Source organism: Mya arenaria, chromosome 2 (genome assembly GCF_026914265.1).
Source record: "Mya arenaria isolate MELC-2E11 chromosome 2, ASM2691426v1".
Classification (NCBI taxonomy): domain Eukaryota; kingdom Metazoa; phylum Mollusca; class Bivalvia; order Myida; family Myidae; genus Mya; species Mya arenaria.
This window is the reverse complement of record NC_069123.1, coordinates 15,996,732-16,013,718: the sequence shown is the minus strand read 5'-3', so window position 1 is coordinate 16,013,718 and position 16,987 is coordinate 15,996,732. Positions and strand designations below refer to the sequence as shown.

At 32.5% G+C, this 16,987-nt stretch overlaps 1 protein-coding gene across 1 annotated transcript in view; it reads left to right on the top strand.

The window, feature by feature from the left end:
• The window catches only part of LOC128224543 (glutamate receptor ionotropic, NMDA 2B-like), a 42,409-nt gene extending 39,784 nt beyond the window's left edge, over positions 1–2,625 (top strand). Inside the window, exons 14-15 of the mRNA XM_052934421.1 lie at positions 209–372; positions 1,258–2,625. Coding sequence (XP_052790381.1) covers positions 209–372; positions 1,258–1,801 — 708 coding nt within the window. The 3' untranslated portion in view covers positions 1,802–2,625. The remainder of the gene's footprint in view (positions 1–208; positions 373–1,257) is intronic.
• The last annotated feature ends 14,362 nt before the right edge of the window (positions 2,626–16,987 follow it).

Genomic DNA, 16,987 nt, shown 5'->3' with positions numbered 1-16,987 from the left:
GTAATAATTAAAAAAGTGCCAGTGTTACATCAAATAATACCCAGTGATAGTTTAGGAATTAAAATGCATTTTGTTGATTCATTTGCATGTAAACCAATGGCATTGGAAACATATTGGAAGCTTCTTTATTTTAATCTACATGTTTTAAAAGAGGATATGTACATTACTTTACCCATTGTTATTAATTGATGATTTGTTCATTTATCAGAGCATGGGGAAGTCGTTGACGTTCGAGCAGTCTGTAATGGATGCTATCGACTTTCACAAGAAGCACAGGTGTAAAGACCCGCTGTGTGAAACCCAGCTGTGGAAGGCCAGACATGAACTTGACATCGCCCTGGTCAATCTTGAAAGAATAAAAGAGGAGCTGAGGTAAAGGTTGAGAGATTATACTATTTTAGGGAAAATCCTATAAAATATAATTAATTAATGAAGATGAATTAAAAAGGAGTACGTGGTAACTCTTTGTTCCATTTCATAAAACAACAATACTAAAACATACAATGTTTATGTTTCCTCTCTTTTTTAATCTTGTCAGGAAAAATTCTTTTTCAATGAATAAAATATTTTCTTTCAGTTTTAGATTTGACACATTATTAATATCATCGCGATAAACTTGATTAAGCCAATGACAAGTGTAATTATAAAAATACATTGGATTCATAATGTACAGAAAGAATGGGTTTAGTGTAACTGGGTGTTCGATATGTATATAGGGGCAACTTTACTGTCTCGCTATAGAGCTAGCTTTTATAGCCTGTAGAGCGAGGTCCTGGGTTCGAACCCCGAGAGGTGCACATAGCAATTTGTGCAGTCTGTTACAATTGGCGCCCAACGAGGGACCCATGTTGCACGATAAGCCTCAAGGTCTTTGCAAATTGACCTTTATTTCCGATTATGTTGACGAATTTTAAAAAAGAAGGGGGAATTTGAAACCGGTTATACGATATATATACAGCGGCACTTATATTGTCTCGTTATAGAGCTTTTTGTGCAGTCTGTTTCATTAGTATAACACATCTCATAACACCCTTTTAAATCAAATATAAAATTCATCTGATTTAACACGTCTCTGTAAAATAACAGTCAAGGAAAAATACTATGTGTACAAGCTATATAGTTTAAGAATCGTTGATGTCTAAAGTACAAAGCAAGACCTTTGCTATGCAAATATAATACACTTGGGTTAAACTGCATAATTGTATACAATAAAGGTGTACATGAATTATATTTAATCATTTGATAAATGCATTTCAGTCATGTTCACAGCGGGGAACGAAACTTAATCAGCGCACCAGTAGGTCACGAAACTAAACCACGGGAGCAAAATGGGAAATCAGTCACGCAAATGAAGGACTGCAATTCCGAGTCACACTATGAAACTCCAGACAGTCTACGACAAAGGATTGTGAATAATGTGTCTGTAGACCCATTTGCGTCGGATAATCGTAGACAAAGGGGTGTTAACCCACAAAATTCCAAACCTTCTGAAAATAAAGTATTAGAGTTATCAGACTTGGACAAAAAGCGCCAGCAATTTCGGCGTTCGCCAAGTTACACAAATGCAATTTCAGTTGATAGTGACAAAAAAGAGGAAAATGATTCTGCAAAAACAATATCTCCTCCGCTCTCCAATATGGAAATAAATAGTCCCAAACGCTGCAATTCTTACTCTCAGGCAGTAGAGCATTCCCCAGTCTTGGATCGGAGAGATAATGATAGGAGAAATACAAAAACTAAATACTTTGATGGAAAATACTATGTCGGAGTTTCAAATAAAACGGATGACAGTGCATTGTGATTGAGTGAAGTTCTTTTGAATTGAATGAAAACCATAATATTACCATATTCCGTTGATATAGTTGACCCGTGGCCTATGATATTATTATATTTAGGGGAAGGGGGTCTTAATTTTTGATGAGATTTCTTTTTTAAAGTATAATTGGAATCATTCGATAGTGAAAAGTTTTAGATGAATGTTTTAACTACTCCATGAGGATATGGAACAAACAAATCCGTCGCTAGTGTTTAAATATGTAATGTTTCTGAAATACCTTCAAATAAAATGTCTTTCTTATTCAGCAAAACGGCTATTTGGACCTAGCTTTCCGTCCTTTTTTATGTGGTGATAAACTGGCGAATGTTTTAAATACTGTACATCTTTGTCTTTATCGTTATGGGGTTAACATGTGTAATCATATCAACTGAATGTTTCAGTATGCATTAAACTGACATAGATCATCGTCTTTGCCACTTGTTGTCATAGAAACGTCATAGATTAGCTCAAATTCATAAATTATCATAACGTTTTTTTGTATATGATATTATATATATGTAGAAACATTGTTTTTCACATATTTGTACATAAATTGAATTATCTAGAACAGATGAAAAAGATGACTGTGTTACTTTCAATCGAGCAAAATGCAAAAACAATGTTTAACTAAAAAGGAACGTACATATTTAACATTTTTTAAGAGAAGGAGGGGTGTGTGTAGTACAAGATGAAAGAGAAACTACCGGTAGACTAGATTAAATGTTATATCATTTGTTATTATTATCTATTTACATGTATATATTAATCATATATAGATCACAATATGTCAATAATACGAAACATAAGTATAAAACAGACGAATACTCCGCATTGTTTTTATGTGTTATCACTCATAAAATAAATATTTATTATAGAGAAAAACAACAAAAACAACTTTTAAAAGAAGAAACCATTGGAAGACACCATGCGGAAAAGGAAATTACAATAATCAACAAAATTATTTGACGTTGAAGTACCATAACACTTACATTCTTTACCATTTCCCGTGTGTATTATTTTTGAACTGTGCCAAGATTACACATTTTCTAAATTGATTTGATTACTGGATGAACCTTACTATATTATTTTGTACCAAACGTTGTTTTTTTCTTACTTAAGGTATGAGTAAACTATTTGTGTATGTATATTAAATAGATGCGTTTTTTTGAACACCCATATCTTATATGACAAGTGGGGCGAAGTTATTTATCATTAAAAACGTTTCGAAAGTCATATATCTTAATCGTCTTAAATAAAGGCAATTCCAATTAAATGTTTTTATTTAATCCTTGCATTCAAATCTTTAGGATGTTTCCTGAGGCATTAACAATGTGGTAAACATCACAAATTGAAATTTAACAGAGCAAAAATATAAAATCTTAACAGTCAGCTCACCTGAATTGAATTGTGACCTACTCTTTTAGAGAGTTTAATCGAGTAGCGGCCTTTTTGTATAGGTTCTGATATGTGTGTAAAAATAAGGTTTGTAATATCATACCTAGTAGTTTGACACTTTCATCAAATGTGATATTGCTATTTCAAATTTGAAAGGTTTGGTACTAGAAAACTACTTTTACCTACTGCATAAAGTTTAAATTTATCGGGGTGTGCTTGCATTCTATGACAATGGATCCAGTCAATTAAACTGCTTTCAGTCTGCCATACAGTAAAGTTTTTGTGAAGTTTGTTTAATCAAAGGACAATGCATTGTCATTTACATAGTTGTACAGACAGGAGTTATGGATACAATTTAAAAAAAAATGTCATTAATAAAACATTAAAAAAACAGGGTTTCTTGAACTTATATCAGCCAATGAACTAATTTTTAGCTGTATTTAACTATCTCTTTAATAAGTGTTAGATATGAATTAAGGAGGCCTGAAAGTCTGTAGGTCGATAGACTTGTCAGAATGATATCGTTGGGCATTCAGTCAAGACCTTTTGATATATTTGTTAGGGCCGACCCCCAATCATTTTGAAGTTTTAACAACGTTGTTTGGCTCCTATGAACTGTTCTAAAACCGAACATGAAGGTTATCAAAAACAGATTCGAAATATTGGGATTGTTAGAAACCCTAAGTTTAACCCACTTTTTAACCCAAGTTTTTTTCCAACATTAATAGGATACTTACCGCTCTACAGTTTGATTTCTATAACGCCTCATTAGTTTGAAAGTGGTTAACTTGCGGTGCTTTCAATTTATCGGAATATGTTCTGATTTATATGAAATGTGTAAATACGTTTTTCATTAATTCAACTAAAATTCGCTGAAATTTGATCAATTCCAGTATTCAACTTTGTACTGAAGCTGTATATTATTTAAGTTTATCAATTAATTTTAAATTCTCTTGAGATGCTTTTTATTTTATAATGTTTAAACTTGGATCGTTGTAAGGGTTGTAATTTATTGTTCGACATATGTAATGAAATAATTGAACGTTACTGCTACTTTATCGTTGTTTGAAACAAATTACATAAGATCCTTTTGGTTTAGGATCGTTTAAGGGAGATGATATCGTTTGCTTCCTCGAATTTAGAGATAATGCAATGACAATTACACGGACTATCAAAGCAGCCAAATCGAGGATTATGTGTTGAGCACACCAAGAAAAGCAAAACCAGACAAGATACAAGAACACAATTCGTTTTATCAATACATATTTGTGCAACCAGGTAAACTCTTCTACTAAAATAAGAATATTGAGATCCACAAACCCCACAAATTAAGTAATCGAAATTTCGAAAATTCTACGCCAAACATTTTTCCCTCAACTTTATTTTCAATTTAAATATTGGTGAAAGTTCGATTCGGACAAACATATATCGAAGTGACGAACATATATCACTTGGACAATTTCAACTTCATACGATTAAGATCTTTAGTGAATCAGAGTAATTCAAGGCAAACTTCTTTGACAAACGCGGTATATTCGTATAAACTATGCAATTTAAACAAACTTGAAAAGAAGTGTTTGTAAGCATGAGTTGCACGTTTAATATCGATTTTCCCCAATTTAGCCTACAACATTATTCATGTTTGATTCAGTCGCTTTTAAGTATACCGATTGCAAAGTTTTGCAAAGTTCTGATAAAACATGCATGGATCAATGTTAAATTAGGTTAAAACCTTAAGCAAAAAGCATAAAAGGTTACGTTTTCAAGCTGGCATTTTACCTATAATTTGCTAAAATGAGTTACAAGTTTTCTTTAAAGCCTATGTAGAAACTGCTTGCCGCGCGATTACATTAAATACATCGACTTTTAGTTCCGTCAGAAATCAGGTTTTTCACAATGTCATCAAAAGTGCCTCGTTTGATTAAATTCAATGGTAAGAAAGCCTATTCTTAGACTTTCTGAGATAAGAATTTCTTCAGTTCGATACTAATATTATCGTATTCTCGGCTATTATGTTAGCTCGTAAAATCTCACCAAAATGCCTACCCCTCAAAAATGCGGACATATTCCACTTTATATCTTTGTGGTTCGTATAATAAGTGTTTAATCCACGATGATTGCCCAAAGAAAAACGCATGTATCTTTTACAATATGTGTTTTGTTATAATTTTTTTAAATAATATTGAAAATAAATTCTTTGAAACGACAAAAGGGTCGCAGAGAAAAAGCCAACACTTCGAAACATAGGCTGACAACCAAGTCGTTCATACGCATGTCGTTGAAGATTAGAACTAAACACGTGACTAGCTCAAGAGTTGCAAATGAAAGAAATTTTATTTTGAGTGTACGCTATCAATGCTTTCTTTCAATAAGATCATTTAACAAATGTTCCAGATTAATGGTAGAAATATCTATTCGAAAGTGGACTTCATTCGTTTGACCTTATAAGAAAAATTTAACCAATCAACAAACGCGTTACAGAGATTGTTTGACATATAACATTTGAGTTCAAGATCCAGAGTTTTCTTTCAATATATAAAACAAAGCCCTTGAAAGAAACATAGCGAAAACCGGCTTGCACCAAAAAATATCACTTTCTTAATGACGCTCCTGATTGGACGCACAATTTCTTCTGAATTAAGGCCTTTATAACCAAAGGTCATTATCTAAGGCTGTGCCTTTGTGTGTGTTTTGTGATACCACTATATTTGGGTGAAATTATATTATTCAAGCGAAGATATATTTTTGGCTAAAACGATTTTCTGAGCAAGCTACACAAGAGGTTGTGTTCGAGTTGATCAGAATAGTAAAATAAAATAAATTCGAAACTTCACGCAACGAAATCATCTTACAGACTATATAATATCTACCGTATAGAAGTGTTCCTTATTTTAGCAAATTAGAAATCTAGTATGTAATATTATGACACATAATTTCAAGATAACGTGTATATAAAATCTGCATCAATAGGAGAATGAGTTAGAAATTGAAGTGAGCTAAAACAAATAACGAATAATTTGGTTACGTTAAATAGTTAGAGGTTAATACACGGCGTAGCTGGGCCGTTGAGTGATTATTGGCCCGAGTGACTCATAATGGCTCGAGACGTAGTCGTAGCAGTTCACTCAACGGCCATGCTGCGCCGTGTAATATCCTCTTTAATACATATGTTTGTTTTTCGTATTTTGCAAGTTTAAAGTTTGCTTTTTAAAGTTTACCTGCAATCCCGTTGTGCCTTCTCATTTCGCTCTTGCTTGGCTACGATGAGTTAACTCACTCTCAAATTAAATTTACTTTTTATTATTTAGTTTTTGAGAGTGCGTCAAACAGGCAAACAACATTTTGTTGTCATTTTTATGTACCCATTCCAATCTAAACTAATTCCGCAAGACGTCTGTCCGAATTTTTTTATACGAATCACTGACATCTGTCTGTTCATGTCCTGAATAACTGAATTCAATTCAATAAACATGAACACTTAGCAAGTAGAACGACTGTTTGTACTTTGATAAAACAATACCTCGTACTAATATCAACATGTATGAACAGTTGCTTTTTTTCAAGTAAATTTAATTTTGCCGCTTCCTTTGTTTTTTTGTTTTTTTTAATGTCAACGCAAAATAAAAAACGCCGCCCTAACGGTCTACACTGGTTATCAAACACTAGCTTATCTTCTTAAACTGCGTTCGCGTTTGCCTCCCTTTAAGACTTTGATAATAAATATATTCAAGCATATCAATACAATTTTATTTATTTAGTCAAGACATTATTTTTCAGTCGCCAAAATTGATCTGAAGGCGAAAATTGAATTTACGTGCGAACGTTCTACGGGCCGCAAAAAAATAATCGAAATAGGCCCGGGCCGCAAAACTGATAATCGCTGAGTCATGCAAATAATCGCGAAATCCCTGTACAACTGTGTTACTATATATAGTAACATTTGTATTTATTAAGCTTAACATAATGTGGATTTCTTTGTTTCGACATGTTATCCTGTCTATCTTTGAAAAGTAGAGAATGTAATCACCATTTATTCACCAACTGCAGTGCAAACATCATTTAATGATTTAAGCATCTAAATTTACATAATGTTAAGCAAGAATCCAGATAATTCTTGAAGCAAATACACATTGTGTACACTCTGCAAACTAGAAACTAAGGAAACTGCTCATTCTGACTATACCAATGTTGAATAAACTGACATTCAAGGATTTTCTTGATCATTGCTTTTCATGTTTAGTTGTATTTACTTTTTGTTCTTGATATATAAATATGAAGATTGTGAACTGTTTGAGCTGTTATACTTAATGTATCTAAATAGGCTTTACACCATATTTGACGATTTGCCAAAATACTTTAATTGAATCAAGCTCATCATACAAATTGACGTATTCATCATACAGAGAATAAATACACAGACTTTTAATTAAATTGTATTCAACATTTTCCATTACCCGACCAATAATTAATACTTGACACAAGAAATCAAACAAGTGCATTTATATGGGAAAAGTATACCCATTTCCAAGTCATCTTTAGAAGATAAAACACAGCTTAACAAGCTTGTTTAATCGGGTTTGAATAAGCTTTGGAAATTGTCCAAATTAATTATAATTGAACAAAACCCCTAAATAAGAAAACCACTCTTGAATATCAAGCTTTACACGACTGCATAATTATTCAATGTTTCTTACATCAGCTTTTCATTTAATAAACATTATACATTCTGTACTACTGCTGTTAACCTGTATGTAGATTACATTTACCTTCGGTTAAAGTCATGGTATATAGTTATTTATACAAACGTAAACAAACATCCACAATATCACCACCAAGTCTTTATTTTACTGTATTTGAAAATTATGTGAATGATTTTGCCTTGGCGTACGCGCATGACTTGTAAAAAGAGTTTCCCAGTGAGCTATTCAATTTAAGAAAAGATATAGCTTTCATGTAGATATTTTGTATACCCCTCAAACATTTATCTTATTTTCTGTGAAGTCTTCCATCGGTTTTTCTGCGTTTAAAGAGTTTTTTTCTTGTACTGAGTCAAATCGGTCTCGTAATGAAACGGTCGTAGATTTCTCTTCCGCTATGGTTTCCCCTTACTGATACATGTATCTCTTCACTTTTACTAGATAAACGCGGGAGCTATAACTATATACCATGTTCTTTGTATAACCATATTTATTTACAAATGTACTGTTTCCCATGAGTAAAAGGAAAAATCCAATGCACTTCGAGTTCACATGGTACGATATGGTGTTATTCAACGAAAGGTGTTCTTTCCGCACACACAGGCTTCTGGTTCGAGACCTCATTGTGGCCGCACACTAAAAATGACAAAAGTGTCACATGCTATAGCTGCGGCAATAATGTACTCTTTTGTATTGTTATGTTTATGTTTAAATGAACACGTATTTAAAATCATAAAAATAAATCAAAACAAAAAGGTCACAATTAGTTATTCACACAAGTTCAATGAAGTGCGGGTCATACTGAGATATGTATATTTGTGTCGAAAATACAACCTCCTTCTCTACTATGGATTACTAGTTTTATGTTTAGTTCCACTGAATGACTACTTTACAGACAAGGTATAGTGTTTTGTTAATGAAACGCACGCAATATTCTACCAGTAATTTTATATATGTTACAGCTTTTCCGATAGAGCATTTTATGTTAATTAATTCTCGTTTCTTACATTCTGCTACTCTCACTCATTGCTTTTTTTACTTCAATGGCATTTTGCATTCTGTATGTAACGTTAGCACGTTATTCTTAGGGAAGATTTAATTCTGTCATAACTATTGGGGCATATTTAGCTACGTCTTCGTAATAAACATAAACAAACATGCATGCGATTTTGATGTCTTGTAATTTATTCCTTCTTCAAAATAAAAATGTAATTTGCAATTACGAACAACTCCTCTCAGAGGATTAAAGACACAAGAATTCATTTTAAATAACAAAGATTCGCTAATCCCACCATAAACAGAATTCTCTTGTATATAATTGGTAATTGCAATGTAATTCAAAACATTAAGAACGAATTCCTAGGCATGTTTTGTTGTCTACACGCATGTTAAATAAAGCCAAAATTAGTTTTATTGATTAAATAAACAACCATTAATTAAAACAGAGTATTGTTTTAACTCAAAATGATTATTCATAATTTATAATACCTTTATTTCCATCATAATTTGTTTTGTTTTTGTTATAGAAGATTATTCTGGGGAAGACCATGCAATAGGTTTAGAGTAAGACACATCATAATGCATAAAATACAAGCAGATGGTAGTCGTAACATGGAATGTCGCCATCTAAGGATGGACACCTTCAATGTGTTTTATGAGCACAGAGACACTCTTCTCTTATAACGGATTTGCCCTAAAGACATATAAATGTGAGGAATTGTTTGCCTGCTGATACGTCAGTATTATTCAAGTCACAACAAAGTAATGAGTTACCAGCTGCCGTTTTCCAATAACACCTTCATTTATACCAGTGTCACTGGATGTTGAGACATATTTTTCTTTCTTTTTACACACACTTCGAGAGTTATTGAAAGTAACTGCAATATAGCATTTTATTCGACCCACAAACAGTAACAAGCGATAGATCTAATGATTCCATTTAGTTTCATTAAAAATCATTTAAAATGTGTATGCCTATTTAATTTTGGTAGCTATGAAAGAGAACTACTTGCTGATCACCAATATAAATGTTAATTGACGGATAATACATAGGAGATATATAGTTTACATATTTGTTTTCTGCACATTCTAATCTTTTAAATGCTAACAAAATATATGGAGTCAGCACGCATCCATTTTAACATGTATGTATCAATACTTTAGGAAACCCGTTTCTTGTTTGTTTAGTACCTTTCATACCAGAAGCAAAATAGTTCTGTATGGATGTTTCTATTGATAAAAGTGAAACGTTATCAGAAACATGGTTCCCAATAGAGGAATGAAACAATATTTAGAAACATTTCTAAACAGATCATGCAACACTAAGTTGAAAAGAAGTATGTCAATTTATCTCGAAGTAGATGATATTTAGCAATGAGCATATGTTTTGGTATGGAATAAGAAGTACAACTCAATTGTGACAGTGACGCATGTGAGCACGAGGTTAAAATGGAGGGCTTTCTGTGTAACCTTTGAAATTTAAAATGACGTCGTCATGTGATGACTGGTATATTGACAGTGACTCTTTGTGACAACGTAAATAGATTTTGTTTCATCTGTATATATTCAAACAATTATGAAACTATTATGAACAGCCATTTAATTTTGTTCACTTTAATTTTGTATTGTGTTTTCTTGTCGAGTGCGATTTATTTACGACCCTGTTTGCCGGACACATTCTAACACAACATATTTTGCTTCCGATTGTCTGGCATATCCTTTAGGTTCGCTTCAACCCTAAGCTTAACTGTTAATGGAGAGGATGGGTGTGTTGTGGTTATGTGGCGATGGTTGGGAGTGCCTGAGTATTAAGGAACCTGAAACTTACTTATAGTTTTGGAGGTATTTATAACGCGTTCAGTATAAATGTTTTCTGATTCAGAAGTAGCAATGGTTTGTTACAGCGTGCAGTTCTACTTGTACGTATTGATGAGATTATACTGCTGGTTTTCCTTGAGAGCAGAGGTCACATTTTCTTTTAATGTTTATAATGTTTGAGGACCATTTAAAACAATCGGTAAAAAATCAACTAAAGATCGCCTTCTGAAATTGATTTTTTCATCACCGGTATCTAGTGTTGCATTTATCCATATCACCTGTTAATAATTATAGATACAGCATGTTTCCCTCACCCTGGGTAAAGAAATTACACGCTGCTTTGTAGTGGCAGCAAGGGTTTAATATGTTAGTATCATATAGAAACCTTTTTTCCAGGTAAACATTAAATAAAAAACAATTCATTTTGCGAAAACAGTCAACATATTTTTTGTTAATCGTTATTCAGACAAACTGTAATATACAAACAATGTTGTTAATGTAATTGAATGTACAGGCAATTATCAATCGTTTACTCTGGTATGCTAAGTTTAACTTGGAACCATTGTTAAGTTGCGCTAAGAAAAACTGTAAAATGCAAAGAAAAATCAGCACAACGAAAAGCATTGATATCAGTACATCGGACATGTATGTACATTTATCTTGCTAGGTAGACCCAGTCACTGAACCAAACATCAATTCAATCCAAAAGCAGTTCATGGTATGTTTTACAATAAAAAAGATATGTCATTTTTCTGGAATATCAAGAAATTGGATGTCTCTTATGCATTGCATTGTAAATTAGAAAGTGATAGCAATCTGCTGCACCAACTGTGCAGAAATAATTTCTTCTAAGTCTTCTAATTTATTCAATTGTGTCTTTGTGTTTCATTCTAAGCCCTAATGTATATATTAAGCAAAAGCAATTCAAAAGCCTCACCGAACGTAGAATATTGCAATAGTATAACAATATATTCGAATATTGTCGGCCCGTTTTTTTTCAATTGATTTCCTATGTTGTTGTCTTAAAATATATATCTTATAGCGTGGTACTCATTTTGTGAAAGTGGATTAGATAATCTCTAATTTTATGTGATCATTCATTAAGTATAGTGACTTTTTGGCCTTGTTGTATGCGATATTATGGACTCAAACTGAAGCGGTGCATGTTTTATCTTTTCCGTTGGTAATAACTTTCCAAATCGTTAAAGCCTATTATATATATTTAATACAAATGCAGCTCTCTTCATTTTTAAATGTTTCGTTTCTCTCTCTTACGACCAGCTTTAATTTGACAACATTTTGAACAGTATGTTTGAGTTTTAACGAAATATCTAATTACCAAATAAACGCCTTAAAGCATTGCGTTGCATGACAAGACTAATAACTTAAACATGTTCTCAAAACTATGACAAGACAAACAGGTTTGTATAGCTTTTCTAAAATAGAAGTCCTCTGGGATATTTGAAGTTAATCCAATATCCAGAAAATGTCTAATGTAGCTTGTGAGTAATAGCTTTAAAACGTACTCCAAAAATCTAAATATAATATCTACACATTGTAGAATTAAACAAAATATATTGAATAATGGCTTTCCATTTGGTTACGAATGATTGAATTATTCAAACATATTCCTAAATAACAAGATTATAGATATAAAACGGAACATAGCAAATCCCTTGCGTCCTTTGTTCGCTGTCTGTCTCTTTTCTAGAATTTAATGCTTTACCTGTTTTGTAGTTCTATAGGTGTAATGTTCAGTCTCGATATCAAATGATGATTGCTTTGCCATAAAAGAACACATGAACAACCAACACCGGCAACAATGTGTAACTTCAACCGGACTCTTGATTCATAAAAGAAAAAAAAATAAGTTAATAAGTCTTCCTACTTTATCTTAATTCAGCTAACAATTGACAGGGGTCATATTAAGACTAAAATATATGTTTGACATGACTGAACCCAATTTGAAGAATCAATTTGTTCAGTCAATAGAAAATAAAACTATCGGTGCATGCCTTATGATACTACATTATAATCTGAAAATAATGTGCATAAAAAACTTTAAAATATTTTCTCGACTTTCAAAAGAATTTCTGAGATTATTGAGGTCAATGAAGCCCCATTTCTAAATAATTTATCAACATTCAATGACGCTAATATTATGTGAGCAAAATTTTTTATTCAACTTTTAATACAACGCACAACATACACATTTAGTCTAGCAGCAGTTATAAAATATTTAGCAACATAATTTCAAGCATAAAAAGTATAGGGTTTGGAGAGAGGTTGGATTTTCAAAAGTCAACTGTCATGCACGGCACACTAAGATCGAATGAAATTAAGCAAATTAGCGCGGATTGTTTTCTACAAATGCGTCGCAAGAAGAAACAACCAGTTAGAAGTCAGAAAATATTTTGATTAATAGAGGCAAATAATTAAAAAAAGACATTGAGAGGCGCGTTCTTGGATTCTGGTCTAGTGGCCTATAGCTATTTTATAATTGAATCATAAAAATAATCTAATGAGGAAAATAAGCCTTAGATCCCTTGATTTTACACGGAAAAGCGACAAAGCAGAACATTAAGCCATCTCATCGATGAGATTATCATGTTTCATTTGAAGTGTGTTATGAATTACCCGTGACACTAGAATCAATGCAATATATGCTAGAAGCAAAGGCTGCAACTAAAATATTAATGAGAGGAAACTATTTGTAAAAAAGCATTTCACAACTAAATTAATTAATTTAACTGAACACACAACTTGTTTCTATGTCTAGTTTTATCAAATACTGTGAAATAATAATCTAGTTCTTGAAAGATAGGTCAAGTTAGGTTAAGAGTCTTTTTAATCATTCTAAAACGTAGCCAATTTGGTATAATTCAGTGAATAACACGGCTTCTCTTATAAAACAATCGACATTCAGTTTCATTTTGTAAGCCTTATAAATCTCATATTGCTTCCTGGTTTTATTTCACATATTTTGCTTATCGACTTAACTGTGCGTAGTTTGTGAATGTTATGATTCAGGAAACAGTTTTGTTACATATCAACCAAACTAACCTTCGTTAAATTTTTAACCAGTTCATAATAATATTATTTAAAAAAAATATGTGGAGTCCAGTGGAAACATATCATTGTAAAAATCTGAGCAATTGAGACTGATGGGAACATGAAAAGACAACAAATTAAATGTTGTTTGCCGTTTTGGCTTACTCTCAAAAACTAAATTCAATTTCAGAGTTAACTCATCGTAGTCAAACTAGAAGGAAATAAACACCTGAAATTCAATGAACACTAACGATTGAAGTTCAAAAACTTAGACTCTTATGCTCTTTTTTACAGGTGAATAAGTCCGTTTTATTAATCAATAATAGATTCTTGGCATTTAATAATGATGCTTTCAGATTCTGAGTCTTGAACATTTCATTTTAAGTCTTCTTTAATGAAAGATTTAAAACTGTACAAGTTCTTTGAAATAAGAAGTTCATAAAATATAATTGTTTCACTGTTGAACATAGTTAATTGGTCACTGGAAGTTGAAACATTGTAAAATCCTCACACAGATATGTACACGTATAATGAAAATGCAGTCTGTTTCTCTCATGTGAATTTTTTATTCGTTTTTGCATTTATTTTGTAGCTTTAAGGGTCAATCACATAGTGATGCAAGTATATGATACAAAGATTACCTTTGTTATAGTTTAAGCCTTTTTGAAAAGGAAAACAACACCATTCCAACCTAACGAGGCTAATGTAATCGAGCAAAACTAGAAACCAACCAACATTTTTAAGCATAATAATGAGTACATACATATTTCCTTATCTTACAGTGTAAGAGCGCATATAACGTGTCTTTCCTATTTTTTTGGTGCTTATCGCAATGCTTATTATGCTGCTGTTTCCTTAGAAGCCGGTTAAACGCCTTGTTTTCTGCTTTTTTTAGAAACTATTTGAAAGATTTAAACTACTCTTTTAGCAATATGCTTATGATAAGGCATTAGAAAGAATAGTGTTGAACATCATCCGTTAACATATAAGGTGCAGCAATCACCTAACTTCGGATTAATGACTCTCAGACCTGCTTTGCAGTGTCAGCAAGTAAAAACTATCTTTAAAGGGGTAAGACGTTCCTTCAGGTGTAAACTAGAGTAAGAATAAATAGTTCCTTTGGTTATAGTGAAAACCATTACATTACATTCTGTGTTACGCGTGCTATCAAATACAAAAGGAATTTGTGTAAAGCAATGAAACCTACATGGTTCACTGACTTTATGACCGTGTGATGTGGGGATCCAATAATCCAAACACACAAGACGCACTTATTACATATGAATTATGGTAAATACATATGTTACTATATATAGTAACATATTTGTACAGGTATTCCGCATGACTCAGCGATTATCAGCTTGCGTCACTGGCCGATTATCGATTATCATTTTGCGGCCCGTAGAAAGTTCGCACGTGAATTCACATTTCGTCTTTAAATCAAATTTGGCGACAGTAAAATATCTTAATCACAATTAATTGATCTGCTTGAACATATTTATTAATCAAATCCTAAAGGGATGCAAACGCGAAAGCAGGAAAATATGCAAATGTTTTATAACCAGTGTGGACTATAAGGGCGGCATATTTTTACTACTCAGCGTTGACATTCTAAAAAGAAAACCAAAAAAGCTGCGAAATAGAATTTGGTTGAAAAACAACAACATTAACTGTACATGCATGTTGACATCAAGAATAGGAGGTATTTGTTTATTTTAGTACTACAAGCAGTCGTTCGACTTGCACAGGGCTTATTTCTATTACATTGAATTGTGACATTCAAGACACAAACAGACAGATGTCAGTGATTCGTACAGAAAAAATCAGATGGACGTGTTGTGGAATTTTCAAGCTAAGCAATTGAAACTGATTGGAACATGAAATGACAACAAATTAAATGTTGTTTGCCGTTTTGGCTTACTCCCAAAAACTAAATTTGATTTGAGAGTTGACTCATCGTAATCAAACTAGAAGGAAATAAGAATGCATAACTGGATTTCAGGTAAACTTTAAAAAGATCCCTTGAAACTTTATAACTAAATGAGAAGAAAAAAACACGTATGTATTAAAACGGTTAACAATCGGCATAGCCGGGCCGTTGTGTGATAATTGGTACTTGTGCTCATAATGAGTCTCTCGGGCAAATTATCACTCAACAGCCGGGCTACGGCGTGTATTAATCTCTAAATTATGAAGCCTCTCTGTCCGTTTTGTTGAGCATACCAAGTAACTGTACCCATTTTATTGAGTTGTAGTTATCTACCCAGTAACTGTACCAATAACATTGTTTTATCCCTGTTTTTGAATAACCAGTAACTTTATCCATTACATTGTGTAAACCTATCATTGTATACCCAGTTACTCTTCCAAATTCATTGTGTAAACAATGTCAATGCATACCCAATTGCAGTACCCATTACATTGTGTAAATCCTATCATTGTATACCCATTTACAGTTTCCAATTCATTGTGTAAACAATGTCATTGTATACCCAGTTACTGTACCCATTACATTGTGTATACCCTATCATTGTATACATAGTCCCAAATGAACTAGTTTAAAACCAAGAGAACTCGTGTTTCGCTTGCCGTTCAAAGGTGGTGACACCAATATATATTGTTTGTACGTTGTATGTCACTGTCTGAATTAGCATTGTGCGTTTAAACAAGGTCTTTGTAAAATATTAAGCTTCTAGGCTTGTTTCGATTGATTTAAATACAATGAACAAGACATCATTAATTGACAATGAAGGAAACATTTAGAAGTTTTATGCCTGTAAAAATCTCTCTTTATGCATTGCAAACTGGCAATGATTCAAATCTGCTGTATTATCTCAATACTTGTTCAGTCGTATTTTCCCTTATCTAAAAATGTTCTTTTTAGATCCAAATGCAATAAGGCAGGTTAATTATAGTTTTAAGCAATGTAGTGCTGTACTGTTTCTGTTGAACAGGTTCAGTTATGATATACGACATGGACATAGTTTACAATTTTTTTTATTAAAATGTAAATATTGGACTTCAAGAAAAGATATGATTTTAAAAATATTGCCAAACAAGAGCTTTCACAGTATGTGACGAATGCCTCCGATTGTGACATTGACCTATGAACAAGGTCAGTACATGAAAAGTTGATCTTGCCTTTACATGTCAAATACATATGGCAAGTTATTTTAAATTGCCTCTAAACATAAAAAATACCACCCATAGT